The 16,340-nt window shown below is 25.5% G+C and overlaps 1 protein-coding gene across 1 annotated transcript; it reads left to right on the top strand.

Annotated features, from left to right (window-relative positions):
• The first annotated feature begins 1,611 nt into the window (after positions 1 to 1,611).
• LOC115702836 (3-hydroxy-3-methylglutaryl-coenzyme A reductase 1) lies at positions 1,612 to 5,937 on the top strand. Its single transcript, XM_030630272.2, has 3 exons — positions 1,612 to 2,942; positions 3,804 to 4,332; positions 5,405 to 5,937. Exons 1-3 carry the CDS (start codon positions 1,948 to 1,950, stop codon positions 5,645 to 5,647), a joined length of 1,767 nt encoding a protein of 588 aa, XP_030486132.2. The 5' UTR covers positions 1,612 to 1,947; the 3' UTR covers positions 5,648 to 5,937.
• The last annotated feature ends 10,403 nt before the right edge of the window (positions 5,938 to 16,340 follow it).

Below are 16,340 nucleotides of genomic sequence, written 5' to 3' on the forward strand. Positions count from 1 at the left end.
TCTCGAAAAGTATATTTAAGAATTTGTCCTCTTGAAGAGGACCTCTTACCTATCATCATTTGGAGATTTCGTAGTGTGTAACAATTGAGCACTCCATTTAGAATATTTTCATATATATAGATATATTTAATTAATTAAAAAATTGCTTCTTATTTATAATTATTGAATAATTTTATGGTAGGTATTTTTATTTTTTTTAAACAATGGTAGGTATTTGCATAAAATAGAGACATTTTCTAATATCTATATAGGACTACTGAATATACACATTAATTAATATATTAATACATAATAAATAATTTAATATAATCTTATTATTTAACTATTATCATATATTTATTTGTTATTTTTTTTTTAAATGGCACCTATTTATTTAGTACCATTAAATATATATTACACTAAATAATAATCTCCAATTCCCTATAATAGACATTTCCTATAAATATTATGTCTATCTTTTGAGTCTTCTTAAAGTATATTCATTAGTTGTGTTTTTTTTTTTCTTCTTTCTAAATTTTAATGTTTTTATATAAATAGGATCTCGTACGTATATATATTGAAAGAATATTAGTAAGATACCTAAACAGTGTAGTGTTTAATGCTATCTTATCTTATATGAAATTCAGTGTAATATATTTAGTATAGGATCTCAATTCTCAAATATTAATTAGTTTTAAATAGAATATGTAAAATAAACTTATCAATCAACATTAAGAAATTACTTCCAAAAAAAAAAATCAACATAAAGAAAAATGTGAAATTAAAAACAAGGATGATAATAAGAACAATATTAAATATCATGGTATCATAATTCATTCGAAAATAATTTATTAATTAAATACATGATTTTTTCTATTTAAAAGTATTAAATACATTGATAGTAGATTTTTTTTTTCTTTCTCAGTCTCAAAGAAAAAATTTGATTTAATTAATATACGTATATAGTAAATAATTAATTTTTATACCCTATTCTCGTACAAAAATTTATGGTATTGGTAAGTACATGATATATATTTATTATTTTTTTTTTAAAATATGGATGCAACTCAATGAATAAAGACTAAAAAAAGAGACTAAAGAGTGATAGAGAATGACTAAAAACTAAAGAGAGTGTGGCTTATTGATAATCTAGTTATTATTTTTCGGGTTGTAATTTTCTTTTTATTTCGAAATTTTGTAGTTTTACTGACCATATTCTAGTTAAGACTTTATTCGTAATAACTATAAGATCTAATTTTGTTTATTATTAATGAATGCTTTGTTTCTTTAATGTACTATTTCAAAAAGAATTTACTAATGTACACTTATTTATTTCGATATTTAAGATATTTTTTAATCAAATTTTTTTATGGTAATTTACGTTGTAGTAATTTAAAATATTTTACACAATTTTAAAAAATTCAAAAGAATTCAACAAGTCGAAACGAGTCTTGCGTTTTAAAATTTTCAAATATTTTAAAATTTTTACAAAATGTTAGATTATGAAAAAAAATAAATAAATAACCAAAATAAATAATAAGTGCATCTCTTTAAAAACGTATCCAAAAATATTATAAAAGAAAAATAAAAAAAAATAAGCCAGGAAGGAAACAAGAAATGAGTGAGTAAGACAAAAAACTATGTTGAGAGGGTTAACGTAAGGTAATTATACATCGAAATTGAGGTGTATTACATTGACAATCATAGCACGTGTCAACACGTGAGAAGACCATAATAATAATAATAATATGATTAATTGCCTCAAACCAACACTATAAATATAGAACAATCCTTATTACTAGCTCCACCACCCACAAAACCAGAACCGAAAAACAGAAACTCAAAACGTGTTTCTGAATTCGGATCACTGTTTTTGTTTCTGGTCCATCATCATCATCATCATCAGAATCAATCATCATCGTTTTTCTTTTCTCCGCCGTTTGATCTAAAAACACCACCACCATCAAAATGGATGTCAGAAGCAGGCGATCAACCAAGTCTGGGCCGGCCGAGCCCATTAAGGCCTTAAAAAAGGCCCATCATAATGAAGAAAGCCCAAAAGCTTCAGATGCTCTTCCTCTTCCTCTGTACGTAACCAACGTCGTTTTCTTCACTCTGTTTTTCTCGGTCGTTTATTTCCTCCTTACACGGTGGCGCGAGAAGATCCGTACCTCAACTCCTCTCCATGTCCTCACTTTTTCCGAAATCTCCGCCGTCTTTGCTTTAATCGCTTCCTTCATTTATCTTTTGGGCTTTTTCGGAATCGATTTCGTTCAGTCCTTGATTCTCCGACCAACCACCGACGTATGGGCCGCCGACGATGAAGAAGAAGAACAAGAATCAATCTTAATCAAAGACGACACTCGAAAAGTCCCTTGTGGAGCTGCACTCGAATGCCCACTTCCCCAAATTGCACCACCAGTCGTTGTTTCCTCCAAATCGGCTTTACCAAAGGTAATCGACACAGTTCCGGCGACGACCGAAGAAGACGAAGAGATCATTAAATCCGTCTTGGATGGGAAAACGCCGTCGTATTCTCTTGAAACTAAGTTGGGTGATTGTCATAGAGCGGCTTCGATTCGTCGTGAAGCGTTACAGAGATTGACTGGAAAATCTCTCTCCGGTCTGCCATTGAATGGGTTCGATTACGATTCGATTTTGGGTCAGTGCTGTGAGATGCCAGTTGGGTATGTTCAGATTCCGGTGGGGATAGCCGGACCTCTGTTGCTTGACGGAAGAGAGTATTGTGTTCCGATGGCGACCACTGAGGGTTGTTTGGTAGCCAGCACCAATCGGGGCTGTAAAGCCATTCATCTTTCCGGTGGATCTTTCAGTGTGTTGTTGAAAGACGGCATAACCAGAGCTCCCGTGGTGAGATTCAACACCGCCAGAAGAGCCGCTGATTTGAAGTTTTTCTTAGAAGAACCCAATAATTTCGAAACTCTCACCATGGTTTTCAACAGGTTCGATCTAATAATATTCTTTTTTGTTTTTTTAATCATAACAATAAAATTCTATCTCTAGTTTGAGAATTTTTTTTAAAACTAACCATTTAAATAATAAAATTTCCAAATAACTATTTTAATTTATGATTCGTTTTTTTCTCTTATTATTATTTTTTTTTAGTTTTTTACCTGTATTTTTTAATAAAACAGAGTAAATAAATAAATAACTTTATTATTATTATTTTTATTATTATTTATATTAAAATAAATATAAATTATCCCATATATTATTTTTTTAATTTACAACTTGAGATAATTAGGTTGTCATTTAAATTTGATGAGTTTTATTTAGAATCTATAAAATAATAAATACACTTTATTATTAAAAAAAAAAAATATAAACTTAAATAATTTTTAAAAATTACTCTTAATATTTTTTAAATTTTTTTTTTTTACATGTTAAGTTCAATATTTATTTTAATTTTATTTTCATAATTTTTTTTATATATTTTTATTTTTTTAAAAAAAAAAATCATATAATTATTTTTTTATTTTTTTTATAATATTTAAAACATAATTTAGTTTTATTTTATAAGTATATTTAGTATAATTAAAGATATAAATTTTATATAAAATAAAAATTATTAATACAGGGTGTGTTTAAAATATTTTAAAGTGTAAATAAAATTTTTCTTAAATTTTAATTGTAATTTAAGTTAAAAATAATAAAAAAAAAACATATTTTAAAGTATAAAAATTATAAAAAAAAATAATCAAATATTAAATTCATTGTACAATTTTGAAAAATACATGATGATTTTGCTATTTTCACAAACACTCATAGATCATTTGATAATTTGTTCTTATTTCCTTACACAGATCGAGCAGGTTTGCAAGATTACAGACAATAAAATGCACAATTGCAGGAAAGAATCTGTACATGAGATTCTGCTGCACCACAGGAGACGCAATGGGAATGAACATGATATCAAAAGGAGTACAAAACGTTCTTGATTTTCTCCAAAATGATTTCCCAGACATGGACGTAATTGGAATCTCAGGAAACTTCTGTTCGGACAAGAAACCCGCGGCCGTAAACTGGATCGAAGGGCGAGGCAAATCGGTTGTGTGCGAAGCCACAATCAAAGGTGAGGTGGTGAGAAAAGTGTTGAAGACTAATGTGGAAGCTCTCGTTGAACTTAACATGCTCAAGAATCTGACTGGTTCAGCTATGGCTGGTGCTCTTGGTGGGTTCAATGCCCATGCTAGTAACATAGTCTCTGCTGTGTTCATAGCCACTGGTCAAGATCCTGCTCAGAACGTGGAAAGCTCACATTGTATAACTATGATGGAGCCAGTCAATGATGGCAAAGATCTTCATGTTTCTGTCACTATGCCATCTATTGAGGTAAAATTTTATTATAATGTTTTATATTTTTGCCTTAAATTGTCACCAAAAATATTAGTTGCTATAAGATCTTATAAGATATTATTGGTGCCTAAAATGACATATTTTAATGTCATCCTTATTGGTGCCATTCATTAATTAGTACCATCATCATTAATTGCTGTCTTATTGGGGCCACTAATATAATATTAAAAATAATATTATTATTGGGTATCAATAGTTTTTAGTCAATATTTGCGTCCGAAAACATATGTCAGAATATTTTTTTTCAATTTTTTTTTTCACGTGGTGTTCGTTATGCTTACAACATCATCTCTGTAAATTTTTGAAAAATTTCGAATAGTTTACAGTGCCGAAAATACGTTTGAAGTTTTTTGAGCACAAGTGGTAAATTGGAATATCATGAACTCTGTTTTTGGTACTATAAACTATTCGAAATTTTTCAAAAATTTACAGGGATGATACTGTAACTATAACGAATACCGCTATGAAAAAAATATTTCGGCATGTGATTTTAATGTGAATGTTGACTAAGAGGTTGTAATTAACACTCTATAAAGCGAAAATTTTATTTTTTATAGTCTACTAAATTTTAAAGTTAGTATGAAGGGTGCTAAATGCCCACATAATTATTATTAAAATAAAATAAATATGATATTAAATTGCAATATGACCTTTAATTAGAACTATGCATCATATATAGAATATTCTTCAAAAATTGGTGTTGGACAACTTAACAAACACAGCTAGATGATCAATTGATCATATATTTCTTTATTAATTTTATTTTATTATTAATTTAGGAGCCTGAAACTAGTGATGAGATCATTTCTATTAAATTAAAATATGTAAATTAAATTGATACATCTCATATACGTTGGTGGAACTCTTCAATAATACTATATATTTTCTCCTTTTAGAATATGTAAAATTAAATTAACATATGTTTAACTAGGTAGAATCTGTTAAATAATAAGATGGTAAATAGTAACAAAACTATATATGGTAATTAATTAATAAATGAGTTTGTGGTGTAATTAATTATATATAATTGTGATATATGTATGTATAGGTTGGTACAGTAGGAGGTGGAACTCAATTGGCATCACAATCAGCATGTTTGAACTTGCTTGGAGTAAAGGGAGCAAACAGAGAAGTAGCAGGGTCAAATGCAAGAATGTTGGCCACCATTGTTGCAGGAGCTGTTCTTGCTGGTGAACTCTCTCTAATGTCAGCTCTTGCAGCTGGTCAACTCGTTAATAGTCACATGAAATACAACAGATCAAACAAAAACCTTACTACTCCTACTCCTTAATCCCCAATTATATTTATAACAACAAACACTCTTAATTACCCAAAAAAAATATATATATGTATGGGGAATTATATTAAGCCAAAGAACATAAATAATAATACCATATATATAGTATTTATTATTACCTAGCTAGTTCTAGGTGAATTACTACTACTACTACTACTCTTGTATTCTTTTCTTTTTTTTTTTATTTATTTTAATTTTCGTGTAAACTTTTAATGATGTACCTGTAAGAATTAAATTGTGTAAAAAAAAATATGCATGGTTGGGAAAAACTTTTCGTTATAAAATTATATGGTGCACGTTGAAACAATTTTTTTAAATGTAAAATATTTGTTAATTATAAATATTAGATTCGTGTGAAATTATTGATACAGCTAATTTAATCAACCATCAATATCTAATTAAGTGACAGCTTGTACGAAAAAGACTTAAGCTTAATCAGTGTTCCCTCTCAAGTCAGTTAGGGGTATTGGGCAAAAAAAAAAATTAGTTGGGATTTTTTTGTTTTTTTTTTTTAAACAAAATTTTATTAACAAACAAAATATGCTACATCAAAAGCCCCAATTGGAATTTTTTATATGAAAAAATTTGTTTTTTTTATATATATATTGGTAAAATTTTAAAATATAATATATTAATATATACATCTCTTTCAAGAAAGAGTAATTTGAATCACCAAAAAGATTAAAAAAAAAAAATGAGTTACTTTTTTGTAATATAGGTTTTTTTTTTTTTTAAGTTCTCTGAGTAATTTATGAGTTAATAGAATGTAAATAATATTATATTTTTGCAGGAGTTGATTTAATTTGAATTACTTTATTTTATTGCTAAATATATATGTCTTGTTTATTCTTAGTTATATATAATTAATTAATTACATCTAAATTTAAAACTCATTCATATAATAAAGCATTAAATAAATATTAATAAAAATATAAAATGTGTTAGATAAAAATTATATTTATGATTAGATTGAATTTGAACTTTTTGCCTCCATTTTCTTTGGTCAAAATATATATAGTTTCGTCGAGAGAGAGAGCTAAATAGGGAGGCTAGAATTTTCTGGATCTTATTTTGTGTTTGAATACCCACAAAGTTAGGCATATATATTCAACGTCTTTGTTCATATTCTACCTATAATAAATTATTTAAGCTATTGATATTATTATATATACTTTGTACAATATATACATATAAAAATATATAAAAATACTTTAGTCCTGTTTATATTTTTTTTTAGTCAACTAATGAGTGATGGTAATAGTCATACTTGTGAATTTGTAGTGTAGTGAACGTGATCATCCATTTTCATGTTTTCATTTAATTTATTAATATTACTCAGTTTGGTGAAATGGGATCCTATCGATAAAATGACAGTTAGGCCGGCTAATTTTTTTCTTTCCTTATTTAAAAAAAAATAGTGTTTTTTAAAATTAGTAAAATAAATATTTTTTAAGCTACGTGCATTATGAGTAAATTAGTGAGGATTAAATTGAATAAACACTCCTACTTGTGATCGGTAAGGAAACAACAAGAATTTCAAATTGGTATGTTCTTAAATTAGAATAATTTTAAGATAAGTGACCTCTAATTGTCTAGCCTAACCTTAAACATAGGTGGGTTGGACCCACATTTTTTTTGGAGGCTCAAAATAAAAAAATAAAATACTTTATTAAGTTTTTATTTAATTAAAATTAAATATATTATAAATAATAAATATTTATATAAATTAATTGAATGGAGAGTACGACACATTGTATATTGGTGCGGGTTTGAATTCTATATATTCTCATAATCAACTCCGCGAGTTATCATTCTTGAAAGTAGTCAAAGTGATCAGACTTTAGCCCATATGTAGGCTAAAGCCCTTACTCAAATATATACATTAATTTTTTATATGTAGATATATACATATATTAATTCACTTCACTCAATTTATTAAAACCCAATTCACAAAAGCTCTCACTCAATATCTTAAGAGAAAATTACACTCTATACCCACTTTTTGTCTCATATTTTAATTTTTACCTTCATTTTACTACTCTTTAATTTATACCCACTTTTATAAGTTATATTCCCATTATGTGCATTAAGAAGTCTAATTTTGATAAGTTTTGTGAGGTTAATGTGTAATAAAATGAGCTACTCGCATTCTAATCAAGCTCATTTTAAAAGTAGTCCAATACAAATAATAAAAAAAAAATAATACTTTATTAAAAAAATAAAATAATATTATTAACAATATTTTATTTTATTTTGTTGAAGATGAAAATTTGAAAGATACATTTATCAGTTATTTTTATTAGTTTTGACTTAATATTTATTCAAGCCCTCACTCAACTAAATTTCTGGTTTCGTCACTAAAAGTAATGTATAAGTATATAATGTGTAAGTACTATAAGACTACACGTGAAGTGAGGACGTCGTTACAAGTTATTGATTATTTACCAGTCGTCAAATATATGTTAACATGCAAATGAAACCCTAATTAAGATCAATGAATATATAGCATTCAAGTATATCATATCATCTATATATAAACAAGAATATAAAGATTAATTAATATAATACCTTCACATAATAATTAACGTTTGAGATTAAGCGTAGGTGCCAACTAAACTAATCATAAATAAATAAAATAAATAACAAAAGGATTAGGTATATATTAATGCTACTACACTACTTCAAGGTTAATTAACTCTTTTAAGTTTTTTCTTTTACCTATTTTTGACTAATAAAATTTTAGTAGAGAGAGTAGTAGGCCGGGCAATCTTTTTTCGATTAATAACCCCCACATGGGGACAAGACAGGTGTAGTTAATAAAAATCTGAAAATGATATATATGAAGATATATAATTAATTAATTAATTAATGGACGTTTTCATATGTATATTTACATTGAATTTGTCTAATTGGTTACAAATATTTAAAGCTTTTGGGTTTAATTAAACCCACCCATTAATTAATTAATTAATTAAGCTCAAACCCCTCTAATTAAATTACAACTGTATTCTTTCAAAAAAAAAATAATAAAATAAATTACAACTGTATTTGTCATGAATAAGTCAATAGAAGTGGTCGTGGTGTAGCAAGTGGCATAGTAGTGGCAAACTAATTATATAACTATAAATTTTAATTAGTGATAATTATTATCAATTATCCTATAGTAAAATTTTAGTAATATTTAGTGTAATTTATAAAAAGAAAATTATTATTATCAATTTTTTTTGTTTAAATACAATATTAAGGAAATATTTATATATCCACATCAGTGTCCATTTAAATATTAGGGAGCTTGGGTCATTGAATTATATATACATATAAATAAATAAAATAGTTAAAAATGAAATCATATATAGTGTTAATTATGTACATAATTTTTTTTTAAATATAAAGTGTCCACTCTTAAATTTTTGCACAAATATAATTAATATAACACAATTACCATTCACAATATATTATATATTTGTTGTTAAAAAACATTAACATAATCACAAACAAATATAAATATATAAAAATTATCAATAAAGATTTCTGTACGTACTTTGTGACTAACGATTTCATTCTCTTTCCATCTAACAACTATTTATATATAAATATTTGTTCTTTTATAATAGATATATTATAAATAAAGTGACTAATTTGCTTATTAAATACACACAAAGATTTAAATAATAAAGTAGAATGAAAACGTACCAATAAAAATAATTGTATAAATAAATAAATAAATAAATAAAATAAGCATGAGAAGAAAGATAATAAATAGATAGATATGATGAAAATTAAATAGAAAAATGAAGAGAGTTCGAGAAAGCATTTAAGTAATGTAATACTGTCCATATCTTTTTAATACATTATATAAAGAAAATACATTTTATTAATATAGCATGCATATATGCATGTTTTAAATTATTTATATTTATATATTATATGCGTGTTTTATGTGTGAAAATGCTTATAAATAAGTTCAAATTTAGTCATTATCATAAATTTTGTTTGGTCCACAATAAGTAATGACTAGATTGATCGAGTTTTTTTTTAAACAAGTAAAAATCATATATCATATATAAAACTAAAACTTATTAAATTAAATTAAATTTAAATCTAAATAAGTAAAAATTGAACCCCATAATAACAAAACACAATAAAGAAAATATTTAGAAAAGGTCAAATTCATAAATTTTTGGAAATATAAAAATTACTTTTTATTAGAAATAGCATATAACTTTTTTCTTAAAAAAAACAGAAATTTTTCATTAAAAAAAATTAATATTTTTACCCCTACACTATTAAGTTATGTCCCCTAAATTTTAATGCTTGTTAATAATACCTCTAGAAATATAACTTTTACATTAATATGGTTCCATCACATTCTGTTGATTTTTTTCGTGAAATAAGTGATACAATAGATAATGATTAATAAATGAATACAAATTATATACTTTTCACTTTTTATACTTTAATAATTAAAAAAACTAAAAATAAAAATATTAATTCTTATAAAAATAAGTTTTTTATTCTAATATTTATTGACGTACAAAGAGAGAGAATTATATAGTTTGCATAGCTATTTGTCAACTACTATTTTTGGATCATTATCACTTATTTCACAAAAAAAAAAAAATTAATATAGTATGAAGGAAGAACCAACTTAACATAAAAGTAATATTTTGAGAAGTATTATTAACAAGTCGTATATCTTAAGGGGCACAATTTAGTAGTGTAAAAAATTCAGAAAATAAAATTATTAATTATTCTTTCATTAAAAGGCACAAAATACAAAAAAAAATGCTCAAAATCAAACATTTAGATACATAAAGAGCCTAATACGAGACTAATCTAAAATAAAAAAACAAGCGTCCTCTTTACTATAAAATGAGCAATAATATTGTAATGAGAAAATAATAATAATCTAAAAAAATAATATATCATTAAATACAATACCCAACTTATTATCACGAACAAGTTGACTATTATTTTGATTAGAAATAACATATAATTGATGAGATCTTTTATAGAGAAACATTATTATTATGGTTATTAGTTAAATTTATTAATAGATTAGATATATATTCATTTATATCTTCATTAGAGACGGACCTACTCTTATCAATGTGGGGGTTATAGCCCCACGAATAAAAATATTGTCTTTTAAAAAATTAAATGTATTTTTTTTAATTTGATAATTATAAACTAAAATAATAAAAAAGCCCCCATAAAATTAAATAAATATAGTAGGAATAATTATAATATAAATATAAATATTTTTTAATGAAAAATAAGTTCCCACACAACAAAAATTCTGAGTCCGTCACTAATAGTGTGTACGTGTGTATATGGAAAAATGTCAGTTGTGGCTGCCGGCAAAATTAGTAATAGCTTGTGGCTTTTCCACTAATCACATTTTGGGCCGTCCATTAATATTATTACAACAACCATTGACATGACTTGCCGACTTTGTTTTTTTGCAAATTATTCTTTTATTTTAACATATATAATTATAAGAATTTTTTTCATAGGAGAATATATATATTGGTATTTAGAGAAAGTGAAATGTTAAAAAGTATTATTGGTGTCTAGCACACTTTTTTCAGTGTTGTTTAAGCAGGGCCGGTCCTAAGGTATATGGGGCCTAAGGCGAAATCATATTTTGGGTCCCTATATATATAATTTAACTATTATAAAAATGATAATTCTAGTGCTTAATGTAATGGTAAAATTTTAAAAAACTCTTAAGAGGTCAAAGGTTAAATCCCTCATAACTACACATTAAATATTTTTTAAAAAAATTAAAAAGTAGAGGTTGGGAATTGATCCATAACCTCTTACTTTAAGGTAAGACCTTTTACCACTACACCAAAAAAATTTTGTTATATTTTTTTTTTTATTTAACAGTTTATCTATGCATTAATTTTTTTTTTTGTTTTTACAATTTTGGGGCCCTGAGCGTTCGAGGGCTCGAGGCGCACGCCTAGCCCGCCTACCCTCAGGGCCGGCCCTGCGTTTAAGTATCGAGTCTCATATAACATAAAAAAAATAATTTTTAAAAAATATTGCTATCCAAATAATTATAAGTCGCTACCTATAGAAAGTGCAAGCACTAGCAATACTTTTAGAGAAATTATAAACTAATTTTTTTATATGTGATGGTGTATATTATAATTATAGTAGGTATTTTACCTGTTTTTTAAAAATTTCGAATAATTTATAGTGGCAAAAATATAATTAAAAAATGAGTAATTTGTACAATAAATACTTAAATTTAAATTTCAGTTGGAGTTAAACACTTGAGTTTAATTTTTTACGGCAATAATACTTAAGTTATATTTCTGGAACTTTTGTAAGTACCTGATCGTATTAGTTCAAGTTATTAAATTTTTATTCTTTGTTTAAAAATTATTTATACCAATAAGAAAATAACATGTGTATAATGACTTGACACTTAACAGTGAGGTACCTACTGAAGTTTTAGAAATATAACTTAGATATTATTACCGTTAAAAATTACATTTAAGTATTTATTTGTAATCGAGAGTTAAATTTAAGTTTTTACACTATAAATTACTCTTTAAAAATTCAATTATATGCATATCTATTTTATTTTTCACGCGTGCTCAACATGTTAACCTGCAGCATCTATTGGTTAAACGGAAATAAGTGTATTCATGATAAGAGATATTCTTATACAGTTTTACATGTAACGATAGAAATTCAAAGAGTTATAAAGTATCGGTTGTATAGTATTAAAAAATAGAAAATTCAATACATGTAATTATAGAATGCTTAATAGGTTGTTGGACTGATTTGGAGTCTGGGTTTGTAGTTATTTGGCTTCTAGGAATTGCTCGTGGTTTTTGCCCTTTGATTAATGAATTCTCTTTTCCACCATTAAAAAATAAAAAAAAAAATTACGTTATTCTTACTTTAAATTTTGAGTCCGCCACTAATTATATTTATGAAAGGATATGGTACATGCGAATCACATTTATGATCTCATTAACGTCTTTTTCAACCATTGAATCAAGCAGGGCTTCCATTGGTCTATGGGCCTTGACTCAACGGCCCAATTGTATGGACATTTAATTCAGATTCACCATCCAACCAATACTATACCTAAATTTTTGAGGAAATTACACTCTATACTTTTTTTATATTGTCCTCTTTTATTTTTACCCTCTTTTTTAAAGTCTATTATTTTTACCTCTTTCTTTAAACATTATACCAATTTTACTCCTGTCACTTCAAGATACTCTCTATGTGACTCTCTTATGTCAGGGTATTTTGAGTACAATACATATAAAAAGAGGTATGTTTTAAATAAATATAAAATTAGAGGTAAATTTGATTAATTGATTAATAAAAAGGGTATTTCTCAACTTAAGGCAGCTAAACCATTTTTACTGTTGTTTTACTTGCATTTAATTCTTTAAATATAAATTTTAGTAGTAAAATTTTGTAAATTACTGAACTGGTAATAAATTTAAGGTGTCATCCGATTAAGTGTCACTATAGACTACTTACACATACATTCTTGTACACATGACACGTTTTATATTGATATACCTAATATTATTATTAAAAATTCATTTTGAAATTAAATAAAATTATAAAAAAAAATATTATAAATTTTGAATTTTTTTTATTTTTCAAATAATAATATTATGTGTATCAATATAAATGTCACACAAAGATGTATAAAAGTGTACACACAAACAATCTACATTGGTAGTTAACTATAGAAAATACATAACACCTTAAATTACTAATTTGAATTTAGAAAATTAAGTGTAAGTAGAATAATAATTGAAAGTATTTAGCTGTAAAAAATTCATTTAAAATACATTTATTAATAATAAAAAAAATGATACTAATAAAAAAATATGGGATTACTATAATTAATAATAATAAATAAATAAAAAAAGTAAACTTTTAAGTGGAATTAAGATGTATAAAGTACTAAAATGGTATATTAATTAACTAAGTTGGTTTTAATACAAACAAAACAATAAGTTTCATTAAAATGCACAACAAAAAAATTCTAAGGAGCTCACTTTTTTAGTATTGCCATGTTGCCAACTTTTTCATTTAAGTGAGTGGATTGGTCTAACTTAGACACCCAAAAAGAAAATATGATATTTTTCAGAGGTAGAAGTGGGAGAGGTTTATACAATTAAATTGTGAAAAGCTCTTCTCATGTTTATGTGTAATCAAATTTGGACCATTAGCCATAATGAAGTAGAGATCATCACATGCTCAAACTTTCTTTTATAGACATGGAATTTAATTTGTAGTTGATGACTCATCACTCATCATAATTGTTTTCTCTACTCTCAAACAAATATATTAGGATTAAAGAATTTATGGTTAATAATACCATTATGATCATCCCATGATGTTATTATGTCTCAACAAATTCATGCTCAAATAGTTAAATTAAATACATTAATAACAAAAGTTGTAACATTTTTTTCTTTATACAACATATTTTCAACCACACTAAGTACATTTTTACTCATATAAAGGAGATCTCTTATTTGAATCTCTCATTCCTAATGTTAATATATGGGTTTATTCATTATTTATAATTTTGAGTAAACATAAAATATGTTGTTTTCAATCAAGGATTATATAATACTAAACAAATGTTTAAATTTTTTAAACTTAACTCCTTATATATTATAGTCAAAACTCTTTATCTTTTATTTAAAAAATGGGTTTATACTTGGGTTTGTAACAAAATAAATCTCAATTTTTGCATGAAAGAGGACTGAAATAATTTATCGAATTTTTTGGAAACTAAATATTTTTAAATAATGAGTTATAGAAAATAAAATTTATAGAAATTGACACACCATTTAACGCGGTTGAGACGTTAATAAGTCTCAGTTCACGAGGCAGTTTAATAAGCTTTGCAATTGAGTTTTTACCGTTTTAGTGTGTACCTTTTTAGGTTGTGAATAATGGAGGGTATAATGTCATATTTATTGGTAGTTATGCTTAATGAGTCAGACGAATCTATCTTGTACTAAATTTTGTATTACAATTCTCACTAGTGGAGTAAAATACATTGTTTAATATTACATTTTAAGCTATTGGACTTAGGGGTGGAAAAAAATATTTCGACAGAGCACACAAACACAAACACGACACGAATTTTACAATTTATGATCGAAAAAATTAGACGTTGGTCAAAAACGGATCGACAAGACTTGACACGAAATAAAATAGGTCAAACACGACATGACCCGCTTAACACGAATTTGACACATTTGACATAATTTTTTAAATAAAATTAAATAATAAATTATTATTAATAATATAATTATGTAAAAAAAATATATGATTTAATCTTAAGTCAAAAATTTTAAATTTAATTATCTTTAAAAAGAAACTGAAAATATTTTAAAATTTTAATTTTTATTATACATATAAAAAAAAAACTATAAATATAAATGTATATGAGTTTTCTAATGGAACTTAAATCTATTATTTTTCTACAACTTCTGCTTCAGTAATAGCAAAACAGGTCAACACGAACACGACACGTTTAGGGTTGAGAAATTTAGACACAAGTAAAAAACAGATCAACACGCCTGACACAAAATAGAAAAGTGAGCCACATAAAATATAATGCGAACACGACACGATGATACATTTTGTTACCCCCTAATTGGACTTGGTAGGTGAGGCCCAATTATTAAAAACAGATTGTCGTACAGTGCATAGTAATGTTACAGTGACAAGAAGAGTCGTGTACTGTTGTTGGAAAAGAGAATATCAGAGTAGTGGTTTATTCTTCAAAATATTTTGATATTTTCTAATTTTTTATTCATTTAATTCAGTTTTCAAAAAATTATTTTAAAGAATTTGGCCAAATACCCCATATTATTTTTAAAGTAATTTTATGTGTTTAAAAAAGTGAAAACATCTTTTCTTTTCTTCTTTTTTTTTTAATATAAAGTGTTCATTAGATCATAAATTACATCCTAAGGTCATTACAAAGTCATTACAAGTTTGTTAGAATTGACAATACAAGCAAATTACCATAGCTTTAAACCGAACATTTTTTAATGGGAGAAAGAAAACTTACATTATAAAATCTTTAATCTAATTTCTATTTTAATATTTATTAATATAATTTATTTATTTAAATAAGAAAATAAAATTCACCAAATTTAAAAACATAAAGTTTATAAATTTGAAACATTCATACATAAATACAGGTATGGGCCAAGCTAATTAGGAGCCTTGACATATACTTTTTTTTTAATATGAAGTGGTAAATATAAAAAATAAAAAATTATATTTTTGAGATATAAATTTGAGTTTTTTACTGAATAAAATATAAACTATGAAAAAAAAATGGTCCTTTTCTTATGTAAATAATTGTATTTTTCAATATATACTAAAAAAAGGGAGAATTTTCATTTTTATAGTTTCTAAAGTCCAAGTTTGCAAAAATATAGAACATGTTTGGTATTGTTTTCTGTTTTTTGTTTTCAAAAAATTGTTTTTAGAAATGAGAACAAAAAGTAGTTTTTGACGTTTTTAAAAACAAGTCATGTTTGGTTAGTGTTTTTTAAAAACAATATTGACTAAAAGTGAATTGGTTTTTAAAATAGAAAACAACATTTTGTTGTTTTCAAAATTCTTGTTTTTTGTAACTTTGTTTTCTGAAAACTGTTTTCAA

This window comes from Cannabis sativa, chromosome X (genome assembly GCF_029168945.1).
Source record: "Cannabis sativa cultivar Pink pepper isolate KNU-18-1 chromosome X, ASM2916894v1, whole genome shotgun sequence".
NCBI classification, from domain to species: Eukaryota; Viridiplantae; Streptophyta; class Magnoliopsida; order Rosales; family Cannabaceae; genus Cannabis; species Cannabis sativa.